At 47.5% G+C, this 15,011-nt stretch overlaps 2 protein-coding genes across 2 annotated transcripts in view; one reads left to right on the top strand and one right to left on the bottom strand.

The window, feature by feature from the left end:
- Window positions 1-8,876, bottom strand: part of ZNRF1 (zinc and ring finger 1) — a 64,365-nt gene extending 55,489 nt beyond the window's left edge. The window contains exon 1 of the mRNA XM_070760693.1: window positions 8,206-8,876. Coding sequence (XP_070616794.1) covers window positions 8,206-8,767 — 562 coding nt within the window. The 5' untranslated portion in view covers window positions 8,768-8,876. The remainder of the gene's footprint in view (window positions 1-8,205) is intronic.
- Window positions 8,877-14,194: 5,318 nt separating this feature from the next.
- The window catches only part of WDR59 (WD repeat domain 59), a 112,638-nt gene continuing 111,821 nt past the window's right edge, over window positions 14,195-15,011 (top strand). The window contains exon 1 of the mRNA XM_070760678.1: window positions 14,195-14,285. Coding sequence (XP_070616779.1) covers window positions 14,232-14,285 — 54 coding nt within the window. The 5' untranslated portion in view covers window positions 14,195-14,231. The remainder of the gene's footprint in view (window positions 14,286-15,011) is intronic.

Genomic DNA, 15,011 nt, shown 5'->3' with positions numbered 1-15,011 from the left:
CCGTATCCAACAATGTTATTTCTACTTTTCTTCCAACAGTTCATGTGGGGCTGCCAAGTGAGCTCATCGCCGTTGGCTGCCTCAGTGCCAACCTAGCTGCTTTCACAGGCCACTCTCTGAGTTTGCCTGCCTATCCTTGTACGAACAATACCACTTTTCAACAATACGGCAGAGTCCTTCCACGGCCTCAAATGCCCCTTTAGCCACTGTGTACACAGGTAGTATTTTTATTTTTATTTGCAATGTGATTTTAATTGAGAGTTGAAAGAAACAAGAGTAAAATATAATACAAATTAAAATGAAGAGGGAGAAAAGGAAATGGAAGAGAAAGCTGAAGTGTGAAAAGAAGGCAAGATAAAAATAGAAAAGAACAAAATACAGGAAGTGGCTTCTCAATGTCTTTACAGCAGTTCTACATACAATTGTAGATTTATCTCTTACTCTAGAGCAGCGATGGCACAACCATGTGCCAAAATGGGGCCTGTGTGTGTGTGTGTGCTGGCATGCGTGCACGTGCCCCTATCCATTCCCTCCCCCCATGCATGCGCACCCCCATGCTGCCCGCTCAGCGCATGTGCACAATTGCCCCCCTCCATCCCCGTGCATGCGCACAGTGTAAATTAGGTATTTAGCATGTTAAACATGTGCATCGGTAACAGAACTTAAAACAGAACTTAAAACAGAATAAAATAATTGTGAAAACTACAACCAACTTCGCTCTTACCATTCCAAGAGCAGCTGAGATACAACCACCAACGTGACCCTGGTTACCTGAATTTTGCAAGGCTTGCACTATTAAGATAACGTTTCTCTCTAACTGTATTTAATGTCTAATGGCTGCATCGCAGGGGGTGGGCTGCTACAGGCTCACCCTGGTTTGGGAGAAGCCCTAGCTAGTGTTATGTCGGGTTTGGAGAACCTCCAAATCCCATCCCTGGCTGGCCCCTCCCATCTTATCCCATCCTGCCCCTCCCCTCCCAGGAATCTCCACGTGGCCTGTTTTGGAGTGCAGGGCCCGCTGGAGGCTTGGAGAGGGGGGGAAATGACTCTCTCAGAAGCTCCAGAGGGCTGCTGGAGCCCAGGGGAGGCAGTTTTTGACTCCGAGAGGCTTGAAGAAGGCCTCCGGAGCCTGGGAAAGGTGAAAACGCCCCCCACATCCCACCCTCCCTTGGTGCAGGAGACTGACTAGGCCAGTTATGGCGAAGCTTTTTTGGTTCATGTGTCAAAAGGGGTTTGTGTGGGTGTGCTAGCATGCGTGCATGCACCCACACCCCTTCCCCCTCCCACGCATATGCATCCCCTGTGCTGCCCCCTGCGCATGCGCACAGGCCTTTCTGAAGCCTGGCAGGTGAAAAAAATGCCCAAATGGGCAAACCGGAAGTTCAGAAAACGCACTTCCGGTTTGCCCACTGTGTTGTTTTTTTGCACTCCAGGGCTTCAGGAAAGCTTCCCTGAACCCTCCGGAGTGCAAAAAACAGCACAATGGCAAACTGAAAGTGCGTTTTTCCAAACTTCCGGTTTGTCCGCTGGGGGATTTTTTTGACTCCTGAAGCATCCGGAGGACAAAGCAGCCTTTCCCAAGGCCGAAAATCAGCTAGCCAGCACTTACATAAGCACTGGAGCTGCAATAGGACAACGTCTTGCGTGCCCTCTGATATGGCTCCACATGTCACCTGTGGCACACGTGCCATATGTTCGCTATCACGGGACTAGGCCACGCCCGCCGAGCAACCATGGCCACACCCACCCAGCAACTGGACAGAGAAGCTGTTGCTGAAATTTTTGAAGCGCACCCCCTGGCTACATGAACAAGACCACTGCTGGGTTCCCAGCAATGGCTGGCAGTGCTTTGCTCTTCCCTTCTTCTAGGTCCGGTGTTTTGACTTCCCCATCCAGCCTATTGCTCCCATCCCCCACTCAAATGCTCTTATTTTCCATAAAGGACTATAAAGAGGTATGTAAGTCTAAGGGCTATTTTCTTATCTATTTACAACCAGGCTGGAAGCTATGTTTAGCTCCTAAGGTCGGAAGGTCAGCCAGGTGCTACCCATCCTGTATGAAACTCCAGGGGGACATTTTCTCCTGTAGTTCTGCGCTCAATGTTTTATTTTCATTTATTTAATCACATTTCTATGGCCACCCACCTCCCCAAGGGCGAATCTTAGCAGCCAGCAAAATACGTCAACATGGACTTGGAGCCTGGAAGAAGTGTCGCCTTCTTCTCCTTAGCAAAGGCTTTTCCAAATTAACCAACAATCACAGAATATTGCTGGCTCTGAATGCATCGTCTCAATAGGGCAGATGTTTGTGGAGACGGTCTTTTTTTAAAAAACAAGCTTTGTACCTTATGACACCCTGAACAGTAAAGCAAACTGAAGAACACCCTCCCGGCACCCCGCAATGTCCACCCAACTGAGCCACTTTGGGGGGGCATAAAAAGAATCAGAAAAAAAATGACTATTTCCTTATTATTGCTTATTCCTCATTAACGCTGCAAGACTTGGAAGGAAAAGGTCTTTGGCTCCCAGGGAAAGATGTTGGCACAGCTGGAGGGACTGCTCAAGAATTCCCAGCTAGGGGTTCCTGAATCCCACAAATGTCAAGGAGATGTTGTGCAAGAGCATTGAATGCTCAGCCACAGAAGCGCACGTGTCACATATTCATAGGTGGGCTGCTAAGGTGGAACGGCGACCTGTGCTCGCCCCCGTGGCTCTGAGTGCTAGCGGAGTCCAGCGCAATTCTGCGACTGCACCTGGGCAGGGAGCTAAATCGCGCACGGACAAGCAGGTCCCCTCACACAACCCCCGCACATCCTGGACATAAAAGCTATAGGGCACTGCACCCCAGAACAACTAGACACAAGGACAGCTTTTTTCCAAAATGCCATCACTCTGCTGAACAACTAATTCCCACAACACTGTCAAATTATTTACTAAGACTGTATTACTATTTTTCTTCTCATCCTTCCTAGTACCTATCTCTTCCCACTTATGACTATAACCATGTTGCTTATATCTTTACAATTTATATTGTTTTCATTTGTTTCCTAGTACGATTTCATTGTTTATTAGTAACCTACGACTATCATGAAGTGTTGTCTCTTATGATTCTTGATGAATGTATTTTATTTTTTCTTTATGTACACGGAGAGCATATGCACCTGTGTCCAATCGCACTTGGCCAATGAAGAATTCTATTCTATTCTAAAAACAGTCTGGAATCACACCTGTATCAACTTCCGCCTTAGTAATAATACCAAACCTTTGGGAGACACTTTGGGCAGGCTTATAAATAGCAATCTGCCAGAGATCAAGTGAGTAAGAGATTTCTGTGGAAGTTTAGCGGAATTTGGGTTTTCTTTCCCTCTGGCCCCAAAAGACTAAGATTAGGTATGCGTAGGCTGCTAGATATGAATTTGCAGGCATATTTTATTGGCAAGAAGAGAGTGCATTCTTAAGGTGGTGGCCATACCACCAAGTCTGCAGTCCTTGAGCAGCTAAAAAGAAGGAAAGCAAATATCTGAGCAAGTAAATATACAAAACCCTTGTGGTTCCAAGCCCAGGCTTTAAAAGTGCTCAAGCCAAGCCCACGAGGCAACCAGTGGGGCTGTGACCTTGACTTTCTTTTGACTGTATCTTAAAATCAGACTGAGGAGGGTCTCATCTCAGCTTCCAGAGAAGGAATGAATTCAGCAAAGCAACATCAGGTGAGCTCATAACCAGATTCATGGAGGCTCACCTAGCCATATACAATTCCGCTTCTTGTTTAATTGCAAAGTGAAGCCTTTTTTTGCACTGCCTTATTCTTTAAGAAGCTAGAGAGAAGGGCCTGTGCCAGAGCGGTAGACAAGCATTATTATCCAGGAGTTCTGATCACTTGTGCTGTGACCTTCATGGCCTCTTTCACTTCCCCTTGGAGAAAAATAAGTCCTCCCGAAGAAGACATCTAGAGGGTTTCAACACAGGGAGCGTGTGCCAAGCAGGCAAACCTCCAGCTGTTCAGAGAAATGGAGGCTGATGGAATGTATTAATTGCCTGATTAACCTAATTATCTGGACATTGAAGACATGGATTTTTAATTAGTACTACAGAGTCACCATCACAGTGTCAAGGGATGAATAAGGTACCACATCAGTGACCAATGATTTTGCAAACCATACAAGGATTTATCGTTGGAGGTTAGTTTGAAGAACATTAGCCTCAAAATGCATCAATCAATATTGAAGCGGTGCATCATTCTGAGTCAAAGTTATGGTAGCAATGCAGCTCCTATGTACATGGAAGTAAGCGAAACACAAACTAGGCATGAGAAGCAGCTGGAACAAAAGTCAAAATTCCAGAAGACAAAATAGCTTTTCAGCATGGTAGGTAAAACTGAAGTCAAAGGAGGCTTGAAAAATTGCTAACTGGATTTATTTGTACAAATCCATCCAAAATGTTTTATAAAATTGATTTGAAAATACAATCAACTGAATTAGAAGTGTTAAAATGTAAAGATCCAGATTGGTCTGTCGGTGTAGATTAATAAACGTGGGTTAAGATGGAAGTAATGGTGAACAGGACAATAGAAGATTTTGCATCTGTGCAGAAGACTTTTGTATTAGGTTTGCATTAGCTCACTTTAATGAACTGAATCTTCAAAGCTAAACTGAATATAATTGGCATGGAATATCCTATCCATATGTTAATACAATACACACGTGCACATGAACACAGCACACAGCACACACACAAATATGCACACATCTAAATGAAAAGGAAGCAAAACCAAAATACAGAAATCCCTACCAAGGAGTACAAACAATTCCTGTCAGAACTGCAGCGTAATTTCACATCTCTAACTTGGGGCAGCCAATGCAAATCTTGTTAGATACAGAACAGAAAGCAAAACAGAACCTTCTGTTTGAACCTCTGTTTGAACTGGACAGAGCAGGAAATAGGTTTGAGGGAAAATGAGATACAGTATCACATTTGCTGATATAATCCAGTGTAATTGAAAAGTTAATCAATAAAGCAACAATTGGACAAATAAAAGAACCACAATTGGCTGGCAAAAAGAACATTATTGCTTCTACCTCCTGTCAAAACAAAGTTATACATTGCTTGGCTTAATTTGAGCATACTTTCCCCCTACAACCCAACCGATGGGGATTCTTGGCAGAATTTCCCAGCATGCTCCTGGGGACACCCCCAAAGTCAATTTCAGGAATTGACTGCCAGAGGTCTAAGCTAAACAACTTATCCCATTCTCTGCCTGAAATGATTTTTACTGTTAACTTCCTCCTAATGAGTTTGCTGGGGAAATCCCTCCATCCCCCCCCTCAGAAATGAGTATTCTTCCTGTAAACCAGATTACAGATTAACAACAGAGTTGGAAGGGGCCCTGTAGATTATCTAGTCCAGCCCTCCCCCTCTTTCAAGAAGGAGACCCAGCCTTCACCATTTCCAACAAATGAGAGTCCAATCTCTTCTTAACAGATGCAAGTGTTGAAGCTCCCACAACCTCTGAAGGCAAGCTGTGCCACTGGTTGATCGTTCTCATTGTCAGAAAGTTCCTCCTTCTAGGTTAAATCTCTCCTTGGTCAGTTTCCATCTATTATTCCTTGTCTGGCCTTCAGGTGCTTTGGAAAATAACTTGACCCCTTCCTCTCTGTGGCAGCCCTTCAAATACTGGAAGACTGCTATCATGTCTCCTCTGGTCCTTCTCTTCACTAGACTAGCCATGTCCAGTTCCTGCAACCGTTCTTTGTATGTTTTAGCCCCCAGTCCCCTCATCATCCTGCATTCTTTCTAGTCTCAATATCTTTAAAAAAAAACACTGGATGCAGTACAGCCAATGTGATGTTCCACAGTATTAAACCTTTTCATTCACCAGAAAAAAAAAATAGTCCCTAAAACTCATAATGCTTTCCATGAGATCTAGGAGAGACAATCTGACCTAATTCTACATTCTTTTACACCAACTCAATTTAGTCTTTCTCGATTGTGTGGCAATTATAAAATATCTGGACTTTAACTCCCAAAATTCCATTGTGGGACCACAAATGAGAATTCTAAGAATTGAAGTTCACCTGTCTGGAAGGATTCCAAATTGGAGAGAAGAAGCTTCTTGGATGAGAAGCGAAATGTCTTAAATACACACACACACACACAAGAAAATCCAGTTATCTCCTGAAAAAGCACCTTCGGGACACACAGATCACTGTGTACCTATGTGTACGCACATCTATGTACTTGCACAGCCTTATTGGTTTGGCATTACCCAACAGTCCCAGATTCTGATGTGGCCACATGGGAAAATTAATTGCCTACCCTTGATCTAAAATCAACAACTAAAGCAAAATTAAGCTAAGAACATAACTCCTGGGAGGCTCCAGGCCATGAAGTTAACTACCATGTTTTTCAGACTATAAGACGCACCAGTGTATAAGAAATACCAAGATTTCAAAGAGGTACATAAGGGGGGGGAAAGGAGCACTCTGCACACTTCCCAAACCCTCTGCACAACGCTTCAGAAGGCCAAAAATGGCTGTATTCAGTGTATAAGACGCACCAACATTTCCACCACAGTAATCAAATTACTGCAGGTATTCACAAGCATACCTGGCAAAGTTTTTGTTCACCCTCCATTCTTACCCTCTTGTTACTCTTTCCCCAGCTAACCTTGTCTGGGAAGACAAGGGAGCGATTCTGCTAATATTTTAGATGGGAGTTTATTCCAACTGCCTACATTTAGATATCATACATACATACACACAACATATCACCCCACTGCCACATTTTAGTCTGGCCTGTAGTTCAAACCTAGCCAGAATGTTGCTTCATGAGCACAATATTCTCGGAAGAGTGCCAGAAGATGTACCCACAGAGATAAAGAAGGCAAAAATGCTACCCAGGCTGTTTACGAAGAGCAAAGTTGTGTCAGGCTTAGTCCAAATCCAGAGCTCAGGATACTTTCTATTGTAAGCACTTCCTCGCTTGCCAAGTAGAAAAGAGAAGATTAATGAAGAAAGAAGCTCCCAGCACATGGTTTTGATAATAAAATATCTGACTACCTTGAAGGACCTCTTACAACATATAATTGTTGGCTCAACAAACTGTAATTGGTTACTCTATTTATTACCCAGTTTCTGGACATGCATTGCACAATGTTTATTTATTGATTTTTATTAGAGTTCGTAGGGACCTGCAGGAGTCCCTACACTAGTGATTCTCAACCTTTCTAATGCCGTGACACCTTAATACAGTTCCTGATGTTGGGGTGACCCCCAACCATAAGTCTAACACCAATTTTCCCAAAAGAGCTTTAAGCTGATTGGCAGGAAGGTCAGAGGGACACTCCCATTGTAAACACCTGGTGTCAGATTGTAAAATATGTTCCAAAGCACCAGAATAGAAGCTTTAGTTCCTAACACCATGGGAAATTTGTCTTTTTCCCCATGGTCTTAGGCGACCTCTGTGAGATGGCTATTTGACCCCCAAAGGGGCCCTGACACCCAGGTTGAGAACCACTGCCGTACCCTATTTGAGACAGATGGCAGTATTCCCCGGCCTTGAAGATCGCAAGTGTTGTGTTGTTCTCACAACCTCTGAAGAGGTTGGTTGACTCAGATTGACAGACTAGGTTTGAAGGACGTGTGAACAGATGTAGCTGCTAAGGTGGAATGGTGGTGTGTGCTCGCCCCCGTGGCTTGGAGTCCAGCGCAATTCTGCTACTGCACCTGGGCAGGGAGTGAAATTGTGTGTGGACACGCTGGGATGCCTGTGCTTCGGAGGGGTAACAGTGGAGTCCAGGACAATTCTGCTTCTGCACCTGGGTAGGTAGCAAAATCGCTTGTGGACTGCGCAGGGTTTCGCTCCCTGCCCAGGTGCAGTAGCAGAATTGCACAGGACTCCGCTAGCCCTCAGAGCCACAGGGGCGAGCACAGGTCGCCGTCCCACCTTAGCAGCCCACTTCTACGTGTGAAGGAAGCCCCAAGGGCCTTTTTAACCCCAACACTCCCCCTTGACCAGCCATTTTAGCCCGGTCTTCTGAGATGGCCAAAGGCTATTTGTTCCCCCCCACCACCACACACTCAGCCGCCTGGCCTTTCGGCTCCGATTTGAACCCAGCACCGAGATGCGGCCTTTTAGCCCCGGCCTCCACCAACCTGCATCCCTAGAGCTCTCCCCACCCCCACCCGCAGGCTCCGGGTCCCCGACTCACCGCTGTGGGAACTGAACCACCGGGGTCCGAGGTGCAGAGGTAGAGCGTCGGCCAGCGAGGCCCTGGAGCCCAGGTACAGCATCCCGTCTCGGTGGTGACCGCCTCCCGTCTCCTGGTAACCGTTGCCAGGGCCGTAAGGGGGAGAGTCCGCGCCCGACCCGCCGCCGGGGCCCCGTTCCGAATCGGCCGAGGAGGCCGCCGCCGCCGCCGCCGCCGGGGTGGGAGTGGTGGCCGCGGCCGCCGAGGCCGCCGAAGCCGCCGCGTACAGGCCGAAAGGGACGCTGCCGGCGCCGGCCGGCTCCACGCCACCCAGCCCCACGCCCACGCCGGCCACCGAGCTGACGGAGCGGCTGCGCAGGCCCATCGCCGAGCTCCCGCCGCCGCTCCCTCCTCCACCGCCGCCGCCGCCGCCGCCGCGGTAGTGGCCAAAGTGCGGGGCTCCCCCGGGCGGCGGCACCGCGCTGTCGTCGCTGGCCACGCCGCCCAAGGGGCCACCTCCGCCGCCTCCTCCTCGCGAGCGCCCCGCGGCCGTGGCGCCCGCCGTGCTCTGCTTGCCCCCCATGCCCAGCGAGGGAGCCGGGCCCACTAGGCGCTCAGGCCACCCGCGGCGCCGCCGGGCATCGTGAGGCGGCCTGCAGCAGCAGCGGCGGCCCCGCTCCGCGCCTCGCCGTGCAGCGGCAGCAGCCGCCGCCGCGCCCCAACGGGCGGCCCGCCGCGCCTCCCGGGCTCATCCACGGCTGGGGGCGGCTGGGGGTCCCGCCCTGCGGAAGGCAGCGGCGGAGGTGGAGGAAGGAGCAAGAAGAGAAGAAGAAGAGCGCGGCCCCCCGAGCGCCGCTCCGCCTGCGGGCAGTTGGGCCGTCGGGGTCTCGCGAAGGGCGCCTGGCAGGCTGACGCGTCCCCGGCCGGGCTTCCCGAGGGCTCCCGGAGCCCAGACAATAGAGCCGCGCACGGCGCCTGCGCCGCGGCTTCCCCGTCTCCTCCTCTCCTCCGCCCTCCTTTCGCCGCCGCCGCGGGATGGCAGCCACGGGGAGGGGCGGAGGGCGCGCCTGGGTCTCCTCGGCCGGGACGGGGGAGCCTCCTGCCCGCGCTAGGCCGCCGCAACGCGCTGGAGGAGTTCCGCCGCTGCCGCGCTTGCCCGGCCAACGGACGACGGAACGTGGTTGGTGGCCAGGCGGGAGCCAGGCGTGGAACCTCCGACCTGGGCGACTCGAAGCCTGGCGGACTTCAACTCCCAGAATTCCCTGGCTAGCTTTGTTTTGCTTTGCTGGCTGGGAGTCCATGGAGAGGGGCGGCATACAAGTCCAATAAATAAATTCTGGGAGGTGAAGTCTGGCTCGAGAATTCTGAGAGTTGAAATCCGCAAAGCCAAGGTTGGAGGGACTCCTGGCTTAAGCAAAGGGTCTCCAGCCTTTTCCATTAACGCTCCAGAGTGGCTGAGGCGCTTTCTGAACTTTCTGCAGCCTTAGATTCGCCCTCGGGTGCCAGCAGCAGAGCCCCAGATAAACTTGCAAGGGCTGGATGCCCGTTTGCCTGGTCGCTGCAGGGATTGCACTTCCTGGCTTGTGTGGTGGAAACTAGGGTCTGTTTGGGCTAGAGGGGGAGCATGCAGGCCCTATAGGTATCGTGGTTTATGGAGGAGCATGTTGCACCCTCCAATATTGTGAGTCCTTGACTTACAACAGTTTTGTTTAGGAACCATTCACTTTACAAATGCACTGAAAAAAGTGACTTGTGAACATTTTTCATACTTATGACGGTTGCAACATGCCTATGGTCACAAGATCAAAATTCTGGATCTTGGCAATGGACTCAAATTTATGACGGTTGTAGTGTCATGTGATCATTTTTTGCAACCTAACAAGCAAAGTCAACGGGAAAGCCAGATTCACTTAACCACTGTGTTCCTTTTTATCACCAGCTACCTTAAAATTTCATTTTAAATTTTTGCCATCTCCTGACACATGATTACAGCTTTAGTACACCCAAGGTCCCTTACGGCTCCTTTAAGTCTCTTGATTGAATGTGTTACATATTTTTTCCTTGCTAGTGTTCAACATACACAGAAATACAATAAATGAGCATTTTATTATTTTATATACTAAAATTGCTTGTTGATTAATAATACCTAAAAGGGGGTCTTCTTTTGCTCAAGAATATTTGAAGTAGAAACATTTGTGCATAATGAATCCTGAGCTGAGTCCAGGTACTTTGCATTCTGTTTGGTGATGTGAATCTTCTGGAAAGTAAGCCATCGCTCCTTATTCTAGGTTCAATTCTTTTGTAAATTTTGCACCCAGCTAGTATAAGTTAATTCACCCTATGTAATTCCTTTGCACTCTTAAGAAAAACACTATCAAGATAAACCGTACTTCCACACTTTGAGGGTTTGCTGCCAAATTAGTCTTCAACAATACAGCCTGAGGAGTTCTGAGATTGCAAAGGACAAAAATGGACACAAACACAACACACGCACACACACAAACACAAAGGAACAGAACCAGTTTTCAACCATTTCTTTTGCAGTGGGCCGCACAAGCCTTCACACCAATTTCAGGTAAGGGGTTATAAAATTCTGAGTGCTGTCAACTGAGAAGAGAAGATGCTTCTGTCTGTTTCACTTGTGTTCTTTCCGACAGTTCCAGGCATAAGAGCTTTTGAAATGTGATGGTACATCCCCAAGAACTCCACGGGATGGGACACTTGCTGGTTAGTAGGCAGCAAGGAAAGAGTTGTCCCCGCCTTGTAAGAACCTGGTTTTAGAAGTAGATCCCGGGATATTTGTTTGGAATGAAGCTCCTGGAGACACGTCATTTACAAGACTCCTCATCTTTTGTGCAATTATTTTGTGTGATGTAATTGAAGTGGCAGTTGTGAACTTTCAGCCAAAGTCATATTGGGTTTAATCAGGAATGGAAAGATTCATATCTCACATAGGTAAACAGACTAAATCCCTATTCTCCTAAACTTTGAATAGAGTGTTGACAGATCCCTTCCCAACCTATTGCATCGTCATTAGGAAACATGTCCAGAAGAATTGTGCAAAAACACAGCAGTGGTATGGATAAGTTCCTTCCAGAGATGGAAACAACAGTTAGTGTAGCTTAATTCAGATACGCTTCTATTAAATCAAAGGAGATCCAGCTAACTCTGTGGCTCTACTGTAATGTCTATTTTGGATTAGTTGATTGATTAATTTGAAGTCTGTCTACATGAACATAGAAACATAGAAGATTTATGGCAGAAAAAGACCTTATGGTCCATCTAGTCTGCCCTTATACTATTTCCTGTATTTTATCTTGGGATGGATATTTGTTTATCCCAGGCATGCTTAAATTCAGTTACATTTGGAAACATTAAACTGCATTCCATTGCTTTGATCACTTATCTAGTAAAACTAAATCATTTGCCATATTAGATCCCTCCAGGAATATCAACCCTATTGCATGCTTTAGAGTAATTGGCAAATAGGGAAACCTTCCCTACCAAACCTTCCCCTATGTCACTCACAAACATTAAAAAGAATAGGACCCAGAACAGACCCTTGTGCCAGAACAGACCCTTACACTGCTTGTAACCAGTTTCTGCTCAGAATACTCACCATTAACAACAACCCTCTGATATCTATGCTTCAGCCAGCTGCAAATCAACTGAACTATCCAGGGATTAAGTCCAATCTTCACTAATGTATCTATCAGCTCTTTATGTGGAACTGTATCAAAGGCGTGTTGTCATAATCCTCAGATTGCCCTGGAGACCTATAGATCACCCCAATTCTAATGACAGAACCCTCTTTAGTTTGCATGCAAACCCAGAGAGTCTCCAGCTCTTCACATGTATTTTGAATTAGTGTTGCTTTTAGACTTTCCTTAACCATAAATGGCTACTCCACCTCCCTTTCTCTCTATTATATCCTTCCTATACAATGTATATCCCAATATGGATATTTCCCATTCATTAGAATCCTTAAACCATGTCTCAGTTATGGCAACCAGATCCAAATTATCTCTAGATATTGTGGCCATTAACTCACAGAGCTTGTTGCTCAAACTTCGAGCATTCGTGCACATTACACAAAGAACATTATTATAATTATTTGTTTGCCCCTTATTATCAACAACTACATCTATTTCATTTACATCTCCTTTTTCATAAACTTCAACAAACTGATTTATCCTCATTGGTCGGGACAAAAATTATCCACATCAGTTACATCTCTGTCCCCTTTACCTAGTTTAAATGCCTGTCCAAAAAAGTTCTGAACTCACCAAGCACCTGGGTACCTCTGTATGGTGGATGCAAACCATCCCTCTTAAACAACTCCCTATTAGACCACCTGCTAACATCATGGCTAACATATCCAAAACCTTCAGCTTTACACCACTGCCTTAACCACACATTAAACTCTGAATTCAAACTGCAAATGAAAATGGCCCTTTCCCAGCCACTAATTTCCTACCAGCCTCTTTGAATTCAAGCAATAGAGTTGAAAATGGCTTTCACAGTACCTTTCTGCTTGCCTCCGCCTCTGTGAATTGAAAGTGAATGGAAATGACTTTTAACCTCGTTTATCCTACTTCCCAGCCAGATTCCTCCCCCTGGCTCTGTGAATGGTCTGTTTGATTTCAAACTGCAAACGAAAATGGCCCTTTCCCAGATGCTAATTTCCTACCAGCCTCTTTGAATTCAAGCAATAGAGTTGAAAATGGCTTTTACGGTATGAGTTGGAAAGAACCCCTGTGAGGTCTTCTAGTCCAACCCCCTGCTTGAGCAGGAGACCCTATACCAGGGGTAGGCAAAGTTGACTCTTCTATGACTTGTGGACTTCAACTCCCAGAATTCCTGAGCCAATCATGCTAGCTCGGGAATTCTGAGAGGTGAAGTCCACATGTCATAGAAGTGCTAACTTTGCCTACCCCTGCCCTATAACAATGGCGGTGAGCCTTTTCTCGTCGGGTGCCAAAAGGGTGCACGTGGCCTCGATAGCACACACCACATCCATAATGCAATGCCCCCCCATGCACACACGCATAAATCCCCACCCATTCCCCCTGCGTATGCACCCAGACCTCACTGGAGCCTCTGGAGCCTGTGGATGGCAAAAAACGAGCCTACCGGAAGTTTGTTTGGGCTGTTATTCGCCTTCCCCAGGTTTCAGGCGGCTTTCCTTAAGCCCAGTGAGTGCAAAAATGGCTCCCCCCACCCTCTGGAAGGCTGAAAATCAGTGTGTATGCATGCTGGAGCTCACACAGGGCAACATCTCACGTGCCCTCAGATATGGTTCTGCATGCCACCTGTGGCACTTATGCCATAGGTTCACCTCCACGCCCCTATACCATTTCAGATAAATGGTTATCCAGTTCGTCTCTATAATGTAAATACATATTAGTATGACATTATATAATACTGTATATATATATATTATATACATATAATACAGTGTTTCCAACCGTGGCAACTTGAAGATATCTGGACTTCCAACTCCCAGCAAATGCTGGCTGGGGAATTCTGGGAGTTGAAGTCCAGATATCTTCAAGTTGCCACAGTTGGGAAACACTGATATAATATACATAGTGATATAGATTTGCCACTTGGCAGTCTTCTAACCTTCACATCCCTCATTGAGTATGTTTACACACAGTTGCATAACGGAAGCAAAAATATAGTGTTCTGCGTGCTCACAAGCACAATAAGAGGGCTTTCAATTTATAAGACAGGGATTTTTGTTTGTGTCTTAGCCTTGCAAAAGCATGCAAGGAAAGAAAAAAGGCGCGCCTGAGAGAGGCCAAGCGGGCAGCACGCCGCCTTAAGAAAGATCAAAACAAACCGACGTCGGACCTCGACTCCCAGCGTTCCTAGTCAGGCGCGGGGAGAGTCTGGGAGTTGAAGTCCAACCCTGATGGGAGAAGCTGAGGTCGGGCTCTGACGCAGTTCCGGCTCCTCCAAGCGCCGAGAACTATGTTTCCCGGCAGGCCCCGCGCTTCGAGCGCGACGACTTCCTGGCCGCCGTCGCCTCCAGGGCAGCCAAGATGGCCGCACGCTGGAGTAGCGAGAATGTGGTGGTGGAATTCCGGGACTCGCAGGTATCCGGGCGGGTTTTCGGGGCAGTGGGGGCCGTTCCCCGGGCGGCCTGCCTGCCTACCTATCTGCCGGCAGACTTCTCTCTCTCACCTCCTCCCGTTCCTTGGCACTCGAGGTGGGAGGCATCCCTGCCGCGCCTCCTCGTGGGCAGATGCAGGGAGCCGATGAGGGGATGGGAAGGGTGCTTGGCGTCGCACGAAGGGCAGCTAGCCGGCGCTGACGGGCCTGGGACTCGCCGCGGCACCATTCGGGAGCGGTGGACTACAGCTCCCATCATCCCCAGCAGCCGGAGGGGTGGAGCAATAGCCCTCAGACTTATATCCGCTTCACAATGCTTTACAGCCCTCTCTAAACGGTTTATAGAGTCAGCCTATCGTCCCCAATAATCTGGGCCTTAATTTTACCCACCTCGGAAGGATAGGATAGACTAGAATAGAATAGGATAGACTGGAATAGATAGAAATAGAGTGGAGAGGAGAGGAGAGATCAGATCAGATCTTTATTGGCCAAGGGTGATTGGACACACAAGGAATTTGTCTTTGGTGCAAATGTTCTCAGTATACATAAAGGAAAAGATACATTGATCAAGAATCATGAGGTAAAAAACACTTAATGATCGTCACAGGATACAAATAAGCAATCAGGAAACAATATTAATATAAATCGTAAGGATACAAGCAACAAGTTACAGTCATACAGTCATTAGTGGGAGGAGATGGGTGATGGGA

The sequence above is a fragment of the Erythrolamprus reginae genome, chromosome 9 (genome assembly GCF_031021105.1).
Source record: "Erythrolamprus reginae isolate rEryReg1 chromosome 9, rEryReg1.hap1, whole genome shotgun sequence".
NCBI lineage: Eukaryota > Metazoa > Chordata > Lepidosauria > Squamata > Dipsadidae > Erythrolamprus > Erythrolamprus reginae.
Note: the sequence above shows the minus strand (reverse complement) of the source record. Positions and strands in the feature narration are given on the sequence as shown.